General features: G+C 47.1%; 1 protein-coding gene across 9 annotated transcripts in view; it reads left to right on the top strand.

Moving 5' to 3' along the window:
• LOC144942036 (1-phosphatidylinositol 4,5-bisphosphate phosphodiesterase delta-4-like) overlaps positions 1 to 16,672 on the top strand; it is a 46,122-nt gene that overhangs the window by 12,688 nt on the left and 16,762 nt on the right. For 7 of the 9 annotated variants that reach the window (XM_078868728.1, XM_078868722.1, XM_078868697.1 and 4 more), the window contains exons 3-9: positions 6,559 to 6,787; positions 8,952 to 9,081; positions 9,996 to 10,242; positions 10,958 to 11,159; positions 11,708 to 11,852; positions 12,904 to 13,056; positions 15,261 to 15,431. In XM_078868728.1, the coding sequence (XP_078724854.1) occupies positions 6,559 to 6,787; positions 8,952 to 9,081; positions 9,996 to 10,242; positions 10,958 to 11,159; positions 11,708 to 11,852; positions 12,904 to 13,056; positions 15,261 to 15,431 (1,277 nt within the window). The remainder of the gene's footprint in view (positions 1 to 6,558; positions 6,788 to 8,951; positions 9,082 to 9,995; positions 10,243 to 10,957; positions 11,160 to 11,707; positions 11,853 to 12,903; positions 13,057 to 15,260; positions 15,432 to 16,672) is intronic. The other 2 variants (XM_078868688.1, XM_078868677.1) reach the window with 2 other exon arrangements.

Raw genomic sequence — 16,672 nt, 5'->3', positions numbered from 1 at the left:
TTCATCGCCTCTGAATCTCTCACCAATTTCAATATACTGTTTGCTTCCGTCACTTGTTCAATGTTAAATCACCTGTTGTTAAAAGAGTGAGAGAGTCACAACAGATCAGTGGGGTAGATCGCTATAATGTATGGATCACCCTGGAAATCTGAGCACTGAGTCAGCACCACTGAGGTCCTGGGTTGTAATCCAGGTTTCAGTAGTCCGTGATGAAACCGACTTCTAAATTGTTGAGTTGATGGTCTCGGCCTAGTCATCACTCACTATACACAAAATGAAACCCATTTTATGAATTTGTTTCTAAATTTTGGCATAATTCCAGCTCAGGAAATACAATAATCGGTTGCTTGCCATGTGAAGGGGTTCTCTTATGCAGAGCATATGAGAAATGCAGTTCCCTTGTAAGAATCTGAGAAGCATGTCTGTGATATCTGCTTCCTCAGGCCATTCTGTAACACATGTGGTGATTCCGTTCCACATGGACTCTTCACCTCATGACATGACGCTGAGAGCACACTTGGAATCAACTTTTGAAAGAAGATAAAATACATCTCGCAGGGCTTTGGCTGCCATTGGAACTGGCAGTACTTTTCACTGTAAATGGTCACAACCCCCAATCACCTCCAATCCAGCAACACACGATGAATCGAATAATCTAACTGATAATCGGGAGAATAATCTATTACTTCAATAATCGTAGAAGCCAGCTCCAGTAAAGACCCTCCCTGCCAGTCGCGCATAAAAACCGGGAGTGATATGTTTACTCCCTCGCCTAGTATGCCTGATGTCATGGGATCGATCCCGACCCTGACACCTGTATATTTGCAGTTCGCATGTCTCTCTCTCACTCCCCGTGCTCGTGTGGATTTTTCTCCGGATCCTGCAGTTTTACCCTCCACAATTTAGAAACATGCATTTTAGAGTGTTTGGCTGCTATACATTTCCACGCGATAATCCACTTCGTTGAGCGATCATTTGTGGCCAGGTCTGTTCTGAAAAGAGCTGTATAGCTCAGTGGGCCTTACCTGGGGGAAAAAAACCCTCCAGGCAACCTCGCGCAGGCCCAAATGAATAACCCTACATGGTTTGAGGTGCAGAACACGGCTCTTTCGCTGCATAATGCATGGAGTTTCGCTGGGGTAAGAGGAGCTCCCGTGCAATAGGGCGGGGCGAGGCCCTCGTCTGTCGCCGCGCAACCCCTTACCCCCCTAAGCCCCCAATACATTTTGAGGTGCAGGCGGAAGTGAAGTTTTGGCACCGAGTCTCGCTCGTCACAGACACTGGTGTGTGCGCAATATGCAACAGAGCAGAGTTACCAAACTTCACACCTCAGACCCGCCATGTGGTTTCGCCTATCCAAGCGTATCGAGTCTTCTCTGTTCAAAACACATGTCGGCACTCTTTCTATCAATGAATGAAGCCGGGAAATAAATAATAATAAGCAAAGAACAGTAATATTAAACAAATTATAGTAATTATGCAAGCAAAAGGTGATTTCTAGACAGTAAATTACACGATTGTGGTGAAAGGACCGGTACTACCATCATGCCTGGCTTGTCAGGTGCCATTGGCATACTGTGTATACAATGCAAACAGCCTTGCTTAAGGCCAGCAACTGAATGATTTGGCCACAGTTTCTAATATAACATAGACATCATTTTGACTCTTGAGTTGGGGGTCCAAAACAGGGCTGTGTTTATTTAATATTTTTCCATAACACCGCAAAAATGTCCATCTCCTAGGCTATTAGTTTTTGCACTCACTTGCAACAAATACGTGCAGGTCTCATGGGTAGGATCCATCGTTTCACGTCAACCAATCTTCAATATTGGCTTTTAAATGCCTGACTTGCATGATTATGTTAAGTGCATGCACTATGGTGGGGTCGTGACCTGCCCAAGAGCTCGAAAGTTTCATTTCCTTGGTTTCGATCCCAGGCTATGATCAGACATTAGTAGCAAATGGTATTTTAACCTGCTTGTGCCTCCGCTAGGTTTACTCGGCCATAAATGTCGACATGGCACGCTGTGTAAGGATTAGAACAAGGGAGGTAAAATTAATGTAAAGGTGTGATTCTGGCCATGCAAACTCTCTTATTTCCATGCTGACCTTAACTCTTTCCCATTTCGGAAATCTTCCATTTCAGAATCGGGTGAAAAACTAAAATAACTTTATCAGTACCGAGAATCCCACAAGGCCATGCGGGAGGGCGTGCGGCACAGTTTAAAACCAGCAGTCATAGAATGTGATTGTGTCGATTCAGTTCTCTTTGGTGAGTACAATGTCTTAAAAACAGTGGCGCTGTGCCTCCGAAACCTCGTGATTTTTGTTTTATTTTATTTTATTTTCATTAATTTTGATGTTTTACCTACGTGACTTTACCGAAAAAACCTAAGAATATGATTCCTTGCAGTCACGAAAGCTTCAAATCTAGAATCTATAAGTAAAATTTACGCGAATTGCTCGCGAATTGCTTGCGCGTTTCAAGATTCAGTGGTGAATGGGACTCACCCTGCAACTTGCAGACGTCTCGGAACGGGAAAAGGGTAATGGGTGCTCATTAACAGCACTTACCCCTGTAAGACTAAAATGAAGACCATTTTTCTTTGGAGTGCAGCACATAGAGTATTCTTGGTTCTTTCGGTAAAGTCACGTAGATAGAAAATAAAATAAAAATATTAATATAAATTGAAAACAATAAAAAGCAACAAACCCACGACGTTTCAATCGCAACACGAGCGCGCTTCATCACTCCGCCTGATGAAGACCGCTCGTGTTCCGATCGAAACGTCGTGTGTTTTTTTTTTCAATGTATTATTTTTAATTTATTATTATTTTATTTTATTTTCTATCTACGTGACTTTACCGAAAAAAACCAAGAATACGAATTCCTGCAGTCTCGAAAGTTTTAAGTCAAAAGCATTTAGAGTACTCCGCTGGCAACGGTGGAAGGATGGGTCACATTTATATTGAGGCTTTGCCAGCGCCATGGCCGCTGGAGGCTGGGGGGTTGGGCTGAGGTGGGAGGAAGGGAGAGACGAGAAGCGGCGGATTATTACTGGACACGGGCGGAATTATTCGTGCCCCTTTTTAGCTTCATTTCAAATCGCCGATGACATGCCGAAATATAAATCTTATTGGGGAAGTGAGACTGAGCACCACATATTTCGCTTCTGTTTGAATCAATTCCCTTCAAATTGAGTGGAAAAATACCATCACGTCATATGCAAACCTTCCGATTAACACGGTGTAAGTTGTACATACATACATACATATCCAATATTTTTACCTTTGACATTTTTTTTTTCAATTAAAAAATATATGTGTATTGAAAATAGATATTGAAGCAATTTCTATAGACGGGGTGCTGCTCCAAAGTCCCATATAGACTGGCCGCTACGGAAATGGAAAATGTTTATTTAAAGCTTTCGTGACTGCAGGGATTCATATTCTTGGTTCTTTCGGTCAAGTCACGTAGAAGGGACTTTACTGAGAGAACCAAGAATACGGTAAGGTAGTTTACTCATTTGTAGTGGCTTGGTCAGTCAAAGCAGTCCGCTAACTCAAGCACTCAAACTACTCGAGCAGAGTGGATGTGTCACCCGTGGCTAAAGCGTTGCCGCTCTCTGGCAATCCAGGTCTCTGTGTAGCAAAGCACTTGATGGGATTGGTCTCACGGGTTAATATTTAATCTGGGATCATGGGGTTGGCAGCACAAACACAAGGGCAGTGGGTTGACCGTGGCCAAAACATTAAGTGCCTTGCCCTTTAACGAGCAGTGGCCGGGCATTCAAGCGTCGCATTTCTTGAACTCATCGCTCCAATTCCACGGGGTACGTCCTTCTCAAGCATGATCCCTCCTTAGGCTGTTACAATGACGTGAGTCTCGACCACCGGCCATCATTTCTTTAGAAGTGATTTGTGTCTTTAGTTTGTTGTCCTTCCCCCCACACCTCCGATTAGCACGGTTGGCTACGTATGGTGCGAAATAAGTTCAACACACACATACATCATCCGTACTGCCACTGCATCCGGCTCAACGCCCTTCATTAGGTTCCTAGCCCTTCCCTAGCCTCCGTGATTTATAGCAGCATGGGTTTGTAGGAATGCACACACTCTCTATACAGTAGCCTACAGTGCCATGGCACGTTCCACCTCTCCACAATTATCCATCGCCTCCTTTCACATTCACCAATATTTCCACATACGTACAAATATTGCACGCCGCACGTACCTAATAATTGCTTAAGACGTTTCTTGTGATATAGTTGGTGCTCTGACTGTGTATCGGAGCCCTTTATGTCAGGTAGGGGACACACGGGCACACATGCACACACGATTGTTGTGCTAATATTTATTGGGACACATTTGTTTTGGCAAGCCCTTGCCCTCACTGGGCCCTCGGTCTCTGCCCAGTAAACTGACTGTCAGTCCATTCCAGGCCCAAGCCAAATTAATCTTCTTTACAGTCAATATGTCTCTAACTATGATATATTCTGGAATCCGCATATTCCTTTTAGTATCTCTCAATGAACTGTAATTCATCTTTCCTTGCAGTTCAGCGCACTCTTCAGTTTTTGTTCCATTTTTATCGTCATCGCCCGTGTTTCTGACCTACGTCAACGTCTTGCTGATGGTCTGGGCTGCGGAGGTGTCTTGTCTGTCGGTTTGAAGAAGAAGAAGATGATGATGATGATACACTGAACCAATGCAAATGAGTCAAGCAATAGCCCTGTAATACGAGGCATTATTATGTAATCGGGATGATTATCAATATTATTATTCGGCACACAGGTGTGCGTACCCAAGACAAGCATGTTCCGCTCATGGATGGTGTTTGACACCCTGCCCATGCACGAAACAGCTGATACATATTCATCTAGCCAAGATGACACTAGCTGCGTGCACAAACTGGAAGTGCAGTAATAATGAAATGTGTACCAGTGCTGAGTGAGCAGAGGTGTATAGTGTTGTAATCGCACTATACACCTCTGCACACAAACAGTATCGTACCATCATCATGTATCAGTCATCATCATGATAATGACTGCCGGATGAAGTGTGTGGTATCGTGTAGTGTAGCATTCATTGTGTGATGTTCTGGCTATACACACAGTATAGTTGCAGCATACCGGTGTGTGATGTGCTGGCTTTACGTGGTGCCTGGGCTTTACATCCCAGATCGATAGCTAATGGGGGTTGCACTCTTGGTACGGCACCCGAGTGAGTGACAACGATTTTAAATCAAGGGGGTATTTTTAAAGATCGCAGGATGCTGGTAATTGTCCATCGCTGTGCATTTATGGGAGTATATATGTACATTATACAGTACATGCAACAATGTGTGAACAACATTGTACATGTGCAGCACGGGCTGGTGAAGGCGATGGAACACAAACGTGGGAGCATAGAAGTAGAGTACAACGATGTACTTTGCTGCACCACCCTCTCTATTATCCACCTCGTCGCGCTGTAGCTTTATGACAACCTGCTTTTGATGGGTGGTCACCCAATCGAGCACTATCCAATACCGAGGCTCAAAATAACGATGAGCGTCTGAGATCGTAACGAGATCGTTTGTATTCCGGATGATTTTATCATGGGCAACAAGAGATTCTACGTAGCAGAATTAAAGTACAATAGGAGATGTCTGTGTTGTTTGTAAGGGAAATACAACTGCACTTTTTTGGTGTGGTCGTATTTCCCTTGTTATTGTTCGCAAAGGAAGCTTGAACTGTGGCTGGATAAACAGTTGCAAATACATTGTCACAGTGTCCTTGATCGTGAGGTTCAGGAGCACTTTAAGATTTGTTCGTGAAACAAGGAGCACCCATCATCATTTTCATCCATCCTTCCATCATCTGCATTCATCGTCAATCTTAACATCATCACCATCATCATTATCCACCGATAATGCATCACTCATCGTTATCCAGACCACCACCGACACCATCACCACCACCAGGCAGAGGTTAGAGTGGTTCCATGAAGTAAACGTATACTGCGTCAGTTTAACATGTAGGCTTTCGCGACCAATATTATTCATAATAAACGTTTTTGGGTTAGATCGCGTTATTTATAAATGTGTTGCAACCCTCCACCACCCGACACGGCCAATCAGTAAAAAAGTGTCACGTTGACAAAAGACAAATAGTTCACTACTTTAGCCCACCGGTGTGTTGAAGAGTGAATCCACAACATTTACAATATTTTTTGTATACTGCGTCCTTTCCGGTTCTATTGGAAGTGAAGCTTTCTTAACCTAACATTCTATTTCTTGTTTTTTTGGATAAATTTGTTATTTTGCCTTGTCGTAGGGTTTTCATTTGCTTGGTAGTGGCTGTATATGGGAAATGGTCTTTATCTATAAATAATGTACAGGGTTGTGGGATGCTATGAGCATGAACGACACTATATAAAATGAAAGTAGTATTGTTATGGTACAGGACCACTGCACCATCTCTCTTCCACATCAATAACCCTTACAATCCCATCGTCCTCGCTCCCCCACCCCGTCCGCTGTCCGTACCGCCCCGTCTGTCGCGCGCTTCCGCGCAGTCTCCGTGGTGGAGATCGAGGCGGTTCGCGAGGGCCACCAGTCCGAGGTGCTACAGAGCTCCGCGGGGGAGTTCCCTCCAGAGCGATGTTTCACCATCGTGTTCCGTGGGCGGCGCGGCAACCTGGACCTGGTGGCGGAGAGCGAGGAGGAGGCACAGCGATGGGTGCGCGGCATTGCCAAGCTCATCCGCAGCGCCGAGGGCATGGGCTCCCAGGAGCGGCTCGATGCATATCCACGGTGGGGCGGTGTCATGGTTAAGCAAACCAAGGAAAAGGATTAAGAGTCAAGAAGGGGTGAGCTTAGGGGGGGCATCGTATTCATGAAAGGAATAGGGGACACATCACATACCAACGCGGATTCAAATCATAATACACCGAACGAACATATTAACATAACGGCCGATACATCCCTCTCATTGCTCACTTGTGTGCTTATCTTCTCTTATCTCACTACATCCTTGTCGTCTACATTTCTATTACCTCACTACGTGCCTATCTCTTGTCTAATAACTCTTCTGTCGGCTCATGAATGAATACATTGAAAGCAGGGACTCCCCATACTATAATATCTGCTTATTAGCCCCTGTGGGCTAGCACCACCACTGCATATCCAGCTGCTCTCTGCTCGTGCTCCTGATCCCGATTGGTGACCACTGTGAGTGGCACCGCCCGCACACGATTAGTCTGGACGGTATTAACGTCCCAAACGAGTCTCCTCCGCAGCACTACTTTGCCTCTTTACATAGCAAGCATGACTTGACGCAACACCTATTTGCCAGGATGTATGACTTTGAAGGACAGTACAACACTTTTGTTCCTGATCTTCGTTCGTATGTTGTTCAATATAATGTGGTGATCCTAGCTACTGTCGCCAGCTTCCACCCACCCGACACTCTCCCGGTGCTGAAGTAAGAGTGCCGCGTGGCTTCACCCGTGTCAGCATTTATCAACATTCACCCAGAACTATCAACATCCACCGAGGACTACCAACATCAACGTTCACTTAGTGCCACCAACGTAAACATTTGGCTCCCACTCAACGCTGCCACCACTTACAACCACCAAACTGCTACTACCAGCGTTCACGCTCAGTGTTTTGAATTCCTTTTAACCAGTTGAGCAACTGTAGGGACAAAACCCCCTGAATAGAATGCACGCTTGGAAGTTTGTGTTACAGCTGGTAAGTATTATATTGAAGCTGTGCGTGGTGGGCAACAGTGGGCAGTCCAGAAAAACCCATCACATGGCACGATACTTTCCATGCTCTACACCTTCACCGACCCGCCCCGACCACCTTGAAGTGTGGGCAGATAACCGACCATGACAATTACGGCATGGGGAGGCCCTCATCCAACAGTGGACTGACAGTCGGGCTGTACATGTACATTGGCGGTGGTGCAGGTCTGTCAACTGCTTCGCAATAAAGTGGAGTTGGTATTATTCGATTTCAGTCGATTGCAAAAGTCTCACTTATGACAACACTTTGGCGATATAGTTTACAGTGGGAATTGCATAGCTATATGGGGTGCGCTCTTTCTACTTGGTTGGCAGTGGATCGATTGCAGGGCGGTTAAGCAACTTTCATGGGTGGTGGAAGTAACAAAAAATGTTTTGATCCATAGAATTTTCTGAAGCTGGACCCCAATGCGATTTTTTGAAATTCCGCTTTTAATGGGCTTTCCGTGAATTGAGGCTCGCATGTGTAAGTGGCGTGTGTGGTTGTGAAGGGTTCATGGGGCCTGCCTCAAGGTGTTTTCCTGTGTTTTCCGTCCACGGGTAAACTATACCGTTGGACAAAAGCCACGATGACCGGTTAGGCGGGTCTGAATTATAGCACTAAACTTGGCAGTGTTACCCAGCAAACAATGGACCTTGCCTCGACACAAAGACACACCCTCGGGAGAAATCCAATTCCGCAAGTGACTTCACACTCGTACAAAGGACACAACGGTTAAGCCCTCGTGCATTGTGTTTTTTTTTTGCAAACGCAGTAGCAGAGGTGTGTTATCGAATGTCTCCGGTGACTGCGCTATTTCGGAGCAGTAGTCTATTGCAGTGGGAGCGAAAGTTATCTTCTCAAATGATTTTTTTTTTAAAGGATGGCATTTTGACTTAAAGCTGTCGTGACTGCAGGAACTCATGTTCTTTGGGTCTTTCGATGAAGTCACGTAGATAGGTTAAAATGAATACAAATAAACAAAAACCACGACGTTTCGATGACAACACAAGCGATCGTCATCAGGAGGATCATCAGGAGGATGACGGTTGCTTGTGTTGTGATCGAAACGTCGTGGTTTTTGTTTATTTTATTTTTATTAATTTGAACCTATCTACGTGACTTTACCGAAAGACCCAAAGAATAGGACGGAATTTCCTTGACTTTTCTACCGCACGTGGATTTATGATTGCTTCAAGAAGGCAGACAAAAACAAGGACGGGCGGATGACCTTCAAGGAGGTGAAGAACCTGCTGAAGATGATGAACATTGACATGAACGAACACCACGCCCAGCACCTGTTCGAGGTAGGTGCTGCCGTACCAACAACACCATCTCAATGACACTCTCACAACAATCAAACTACCTAAACCCATCACACTTCCTTGCATATGATACTGCCTATGCCACAGTGATGTTAATGATTTATACACCCGTGCTGATTGCACTCGCCAGGAAATTATTTACGTGCACGGCGCAATCCGTTGCTGATGAAGGCCTTCCCACGCCGCTATGCCGTTTATGCAGATTGTCAAGCTGATCAACGTGGGTTGGTGAAGGGGGGGGTGTCCAAGATCGGTTTGGATATAACTGGCCACTTATGTTAACCATGGCCAGGAATTTAACTTAAGTATCTGGGTTCATACTGCAGTGCACTAACCACTGCACGCCCCCCCCCACCCCCCCCGAGAGTAATGATACCGCCATGCTCGTGACCACCGTAGCAATGATGCTGCCATCTCAACAACATTCCCATTCTAATGATGCAACCATAACAATTAACCATTTCCAGACCATAACATCACACACTTAACTTTATTGGCAACACATTCAAGTGTTCACTGGGTTGTTGTCGTCCGACGCATTCGAGGAAACCAACACGTGCTTTAATGCTGACCACTAACCGCCATCAACTCGCATTGTCAACAAGTTGATTATTGATGGTTGGTGACTGAAGATTGGTGGTTGATGATTTATTGTTTATGATTATTAGTTTTGATATTGATGACTAATTATAGATGATATATGGTGAATAATAAAATGATTATTGATGGTTAATGCATAATAGTTATTGATATCTGACGATTGTTGATTGATGGGTGAAGAACGATAATGGTTTATGATTGATTATAATCAATCGTAATTATTGGCAATTGATAGTCTATGATTGAGGCTCAACTCGTTTAGAGTCTCTCTCCCCACTGTGTGCCTCGCGCTCCAGATGGCGGACATGTCGCGCTCGGGCACGCTGGAGGGCATCGAGTTTGTGGTCTTCTACAAGTTGCTGACACAGCGCGACGAGCTGCAGGCGCTCTTCTCGTCGCTGTCGGGCGACGGCAGCGTGCTGAGCCGGGGCGAGCTCGCCGCGTTCCTGCGCGACTTCCAGCGGGAGGAGGGGTGCGAGGAGCTCCGCTTCGCCGAGGAGCTCGCCTCCGCCATCACGGAGAAACACGAACTCTCCAACATCGGTGCTCGCTCGGGAATGCGGCCTATCTTCTTTCCCGTTGTGTGTGCCTGCGTGCCGTCTGCTGCGCGTGCCGTCGATGTCGTGTCGGCTGCCCGGATTCAAAGCCGGGATCTCGGTGGTGCGAGCTCCGTGCTTTGCCGTCTGAGCCACCCAACCACCTCCGTTAGATGGGAACTCTTAACTGTGAAGTCATCCTTCCTCTGCCTTGTGTGATTTCTGTCCTTTCAGTTTGTTTAAGAGCGGGGTTTTCCAAAACTCTTGTTTCTTGTCACCCACGACGGCTGCCAGTGGCATAGCATGGTTGGCATGATCCCTGGTGCAAGGATGAAATGGGGCTCCCTGTCCGCCTTCCCCACTCTTTGTAGCCTGGCAACTGGATCCTTCTGGCACTACCTGCACACTCAGTAGCGACGCCACTGGCAGGCCCATTTCACCTCCCTTGAAACGCGCATTCAATTATAGCACGTTGAATAGGCCTGATAATTGATAAAGATGTCCCATGTGACCTCGCGCAAGTGCTGATTAAAATGAATCAGCCATACAGCATTGTGATTAGAATAAATCGGCACTGTCTATGTCGCGTCGAGCTTGTGCCAAACATCAGGCACATGCAGGGTGCAGTGGCTAAATTTGTATTTGAATTGAGTAAATTGTGCTCTCAGAAGATCAGCTCCATGGAAGATAGTGTTTGCTCTTCGCCGTGTGATCTCGTGCAGCGAGGAGCCTGAGCGTGATGACGCTGGACGGCTTTGTGCGATACCTGACGTCCCCGGATGGCTCCCTGTGGGACCAGCGCCACGACTCGATCGGCCACGACATGACGCGGCCGCTCAGCCACTACTTCATCTCGTCGTCGCACAACACCTACCTCATGGAGGACCAGCTCCGCGGCCCCAGCAGCACCGAAGCCTACATCAGGTCTGCTCGCTCAGCCGAAGCCAGGGGCCTACGGAACTCGACAGTGATGTTGCTCCGTTCAACGACCTTTGTGGAGGCCTATTCTTTGCACTAGGCACTATTCAGGGTTAAATGTTGGCTTGGATTCTAAGATTTTATGAGCTTCGGTGCATTCCCGGGTGATTTCGTCATCGGCATTGTTAGACAAGGCGGAGCTAAAGGGGAGACCATGCAGGCAAGTGACTGAGACGTCTGCATCTGTCCATGTCTGTCGGAGCAGTGGTGCAGTATGCAGTGACCTGCGCTATGAACCTGGCAACCTGAGTTCGATTCCTGCTCACGGCTAGTATCAGTAACAAATATCTGAACTGGTTCTGGGCCTCTCGAAGGTCGACCCAGCCTTAAATTTCAGCACTGGGGAGACAGAGGTCGTAGGCCGTGGTGCTGGCCACACCACCTCCTTGTGCGCCATTGCCGGCCTTCATAGGTGTTTGCTAACATCACTTGCCCTAACTGTCTACGTGCCTACAGGGGGGAATCTTTGTCTGTGGTGTGTGCGCCTGTTCCAGGGCCTTCCGCAAGGGCTGTCGCTGTGTGGAGCTCGACTGCTGGGATGGTCAAAACGGCGAGCCGGTCATTTACCACGGCCACACGCTCACCTCCAAAATCCTGTTCAGCGACGTCATCCGCACCATTGAAAAATACGCCTTCCAGGTGCCAGAGCGGAGTTCGCTTTGTTCTGCAGAATGAGTTTGGTGCTTGAGCCATTGGCACAAAAATGGCTTATTGTTACCACCGAGGATGGCGAATGCTGACAATTATTTTCATTGAATCATTTTATATCTAGATATAATAGCAAGGCCACTGTAGTAGCTTACTATGAGCAAAATGTTATGATGCGGGTTGCATTGTATATTTGAAAGAGAATACAATTTTGGGAATACAATAACCGACGTAATATGAAACCTCCACCAAATAGGACGATAAAGATGAAGTGTGTGTGTATAAAACAGCCAGTATATACACTCAGATTTCATGAATACTGCCCACGGTGTATACTAGCAATATTTTCCACCCCAAATTGTACCGACCAACCACCTCGACTCATAGGCAAGTTGTTTCGAGTGGAGATGTCCCATTTGATGAAAGAAAATTAATCTGAAAATGCAAGGACTGTTGGGGCAAGTGCTATTATATTATTAATGTGACATTTTAAGGGGTGTGGTCATTGAGACATTGTGATGTATGAGATAATCATGGTCAGTCGAAAAAAACTAGAAAAACCAGACTTTGACACAGTTCTTCATTCACAAACAGCTTTGCACACGTGTGTGTGCATTTTTTCGTGCCTGTGCACAGTACTATCTTCTTGTGCACGTGTGTGTGCGCATGTGTGTATGTATGTGAGCCATAGTGTGATGATTGTGCTATGAACCTGGAGACTTCCGTTTGACTGCCAACATCGGTGACAAATATCTGAACTGGTCATGGGCCTCCACTAGCTCGACTCGGCCTTAAATGAGTACCTGGTGCAGTGTGTGTAAACCTCAGCTCTGGGGAGACCGAGACGGCCGAGCGTGGTGCTAGCCAACCACCCCCTCTTGTGCCGTGTCGACCTTACTACAGTTCTCGCTACCAGCACTTTCCCCAACAGTCTGTCCAAGGCGAAGCTGGGTGGACCTTCGCGCTGGTCTTCCTGTGCTTGTGAATGAACGCGTGTGTTCTGTGCACGCGTGCGTCTGTGTGTCTGCGCGTCTCTCAACAGGTGTCGGATTATCCGGTGATCCTCTCCATAGAGAACCACTGCAGCGTGGCCCAGCAGGCGGTGCTGGCTCGGCACATGCAGTCGATCCTTGGGGACAAGCTGCTCACCGCCCCACTCGCTGGACTACCCAGCTCGCAGCTGCCCTCCCCAGAGGTAGCGAAAGCAGGCCCTACTGGTGGCACGAGGCAGTTCCACGATGTGGGACATACAGGTTAGACTCTGTTAGACTCAGTCTCAGTCTTACAGAGTCTAGGCCAGTCCTCGGCCTTGGGACTAGCCCGAGGACATTTTCTCAGGCCTCATCCTTCACATTGGCCTTAGTCCAATGGCTTGGCGTAGGCGAGTGGTTCTAAACCTATTTGGTATGGTGATTCCCCAATCAATACCACTGGACCCACAGGCTAGAGTATGGGCAAACACAGACACAACACATGTGCAGATGTGAAGACAAATTTCGCCATGTACTCTTTGGGTCTTTCGGTAAAGTCACGTAGATAGAAATTTTTAAAAAATAATAAAAAAATCACGACGTTTCGATCGCAACACAAGCACTCGTCTTCAGGTGAAAAAATACAGCAGGCGGACTGCTGAGGCAGGACAAAATGTAGCAAGAGAGCTACTGCAGCCAAAGGTTATATAGGCTTGAGATGGGTACAACCCAAGGGTAAGTGGGCGGGGCTAGAGATGGAATTTGCAAGTAAATGTAAGATCGCAGAGCTAGGAATACCTTGGCTAGTCACGTCTGCATTAACCACAATACTTGTGGTCAGAATGTTAGCAAAAACGAAGGCGATTGGTATGACCTTGGTGTCGCGGCATCTCTTCAGAGAAGTAAGCAACTCCATCAAAACCTAGGACAGTGGGAGGCCTTTTTCTATCGACGTGACTTTACCGAAAAACCCAAAGAGTATGAATTCCTGCAGTCACGAAAGCTTTAGGTCAAGATTCGCCATGTAGCTTTAATACACTGTTGGGGCAAGTTGCTGTTAGGGAGCAGCAATAAAGACCGGATGAGGCATGAGGGGGTGGTGTGGCCAGGACTATGCCTGACCGCCTTTGTCTCCCCAATGTTGGTGTTTACACATGGTGTTCTAGGTACGCATTTAAGGCTGAGCCGACGTAAGGGAGGCCGAGGACAAAATATTTGTCACTGATGTTGGCCGGGACTGGGAGTCGAACCCAGGTCTCTACGTTTGTTGTCCAGTGTGCTAGCCACGACTGCCATACACAGACATTTGTATGCACACTGAATCCAGAACATGACCCCCACATTACCTTGCCCTCCCCATTGTGCTTTAAAAAAGAAATCTATTTATTTTAATCCTCTTAAGTAACCAGTTTCAATCGCGGGATGAGCCAATGCAGGGATTACCCAGGGAGCATCGCGGTGTTTACAAGCAATGAAGCACTCGGTGGATTAGAGATTTCATTTTCCAAGGGCTTTATGGAGGTCATTAAGTAATCCGCTGTCAGGGCTGTGTTGCAGGGCCATGGTGCTCACAGCTCGGTACAGTATTTGTACGCGCAAAACGATGTCCCACATTCATACAGGCAAAGGGGGGGGGGGAAATATGCCGAGTCGTGTGAGCGAGGGGCGGTGGTGGACTGGTTAGTGTAACTGCATTCAGAGCCGAGCAATCCGAGCTCAATGTGCGAGCAAGGGCCCACCCGCATCAGTGGCGATATCTGTACTGATATCGCCACTGACCAGCATGGTCAAGTATGGTGGTAAAAAAACCATGATGACAGTTGGAGGCCTTCGTCCAGTCGAGCACTGGTAAAATACTGTGCAGTACATTATTACGATGTTAGTAGTCGTCTGTGTGCCAATGTACACTTGTTTTTGGGCAATTAACTGCTGGAATAGGGCCTCATGGGGATACTTGTCCATACCTCACCATGCTGGTCTGTACGCGCTGGTCAAGGTTGGGAGCATACACTCAGGTTCATCGACGGTACAGTGCAGTACGTACAGTATTGTGATAAAATTTATTTAGTGTGCTGCCCTCTGCTGCCCACCAGATAGCCACGAACTAGCCTATAACAACCATCAATGCACAGGGGTCGCCCATCCAAAACTATCCAGGCTGAAAACTGCTTAGCTATCAATATCTGATGAGATCAGGCACATTCCGGTGGAAATTCGGCCATAGTCAACTCCATCTTTTGATATGTGTGCAGTCAAATAATAATAATAATAATGGCGGTCAAAGCCTTCTCCACCATGTGCCGTAATCACCTGAAGAGGTCTTGCTCGCTTTAGCAGCCCCTTGCCTCCCGCGGCCTCCAGTTTACGCGGCTAAACGGTGGTGGCGGGGGCGCGCGGGGCGCTCGGGGTTCGTCACTCGTGCGAGCAGCAGCTGCGGGGGAAGGTGCTGGTGAAGGGGAAGAGGCTGCCGGGCCCGTGGCCACGCGAGACGGTGCCCGTCGTCAACGGGCACGACGAGAGCGGCGAGGTCAGCGACGAGGACGAGGCGGCCGAGATGGAGGACGAGAGCGTGCGCAACAGTGTGCGGCAGCGCGGCAAGGTGAGTCCGCGGGGGGGGGTGAACTTCGGTAAAGTTTTTTTGTTGTTGTCAGGGAATATATTTATCTGTACTGGAGGAATCCGATGAGCTATGAAGCTCTTTTTCACATATGTCCGGTCGGGACGAATGTTGTCAGAACGTTACAACAAATAATAAATAAATCAACACTATCGGAGTGCAAAGTATAGGGAAGGTAAACACATCACTTGCACAATTATACAAATGAAACTAAACAATTTGTTCTTATCCACTGAGCTATTAACTTATTTTTCCGAAGCGGCCTGGCCACAAATGATCGCTCAACGAAGTGGCTTCGCACATGGAAATTTATAGCAGCAAAATAATCTAAATAATCTCATCTTTCTGGAATGTTCTTCCTTCCGATATTAAGAAGCCACTGGAGCAACGTACTCTTAAATCTAGTTTGGAAAGTAATTTCTTTAGAACTTCTTTTGTGTGTTTAGTTTCTTGCCTTTCCCCCCCACACCTCCAAATAGCACAGTTGGCTAGGTATGGTGCGAAAGAAGTCCAGACATACATACTTACATACGTACATACATACGTGTGTTGTCGACGGTAATCACTGGTCGATGGTTGTCCTTGTGAAGTATTGGAAAATGACGGCAGGAAACTCCTTGACGGGAACACACTTCTTTTATTAAATCTTGACTTGTAACGATACAACGCGTGGCCTCTCTTCTTCACAATGCGGTCACCATACAACGGTACAACTCGTGACCTCTTCTCTCCGCCCTACGCTTCTCTTGACTCTCTTAGATTCTGTGCTGCTGGCTCTCTGTGCCTCGTGTAGACTCCGCGCCTCAGCTACACTCTTCTCTCGTCTCGTGTAGACTCTGCGCCTCTGCTACACTCTCCACTCGCCTCGTGTAGACTTTGCATCTCTCTCTGGCTACACCGTATGCATACTCGGCTCGTGTAGACCTTTCTCTTTCTCTGGCTACACCGTATGCATACTCGGCTCGTGTAGACCTTTCTCTCTCTCTGGCTACACACTATACATCGCTCAGCTCGTGTAGACCTTTCTCTCTCTCTGGCTACACACTATACATTACTCAGCTCGTGTAGACCGTTCTCTCTCTCCGGCTACACACCTATACCTTACTCTCCTCTACTCTCCATTACTCTCCTTTACTCTCCTCTCCGGGCTCTATCTCTGCACCTTCGTCTTCATTCTTAGATGGTTCCACTTCTGCCCCCCTACTCCTCTGTGCATCACCTTA

The sequence above is a fragment of the Lampetra fluviatilis genome, chromosome 2 (assembly GCF_964198595.1).
Source record: "Lampetra fluviatilis chromosome 2, kcLamFluv1.1, whole genome shotgun sequence".
NCBI lineage: Eukaryota > Metazoa > Chordata > Hyperoartia > Petromyzontiformes > Petromyzontidae > Lampetra > Lampetra fluviatilis.
This window is presented reverse-complemented; position numbering and strand designations above follow the sequence as displayed.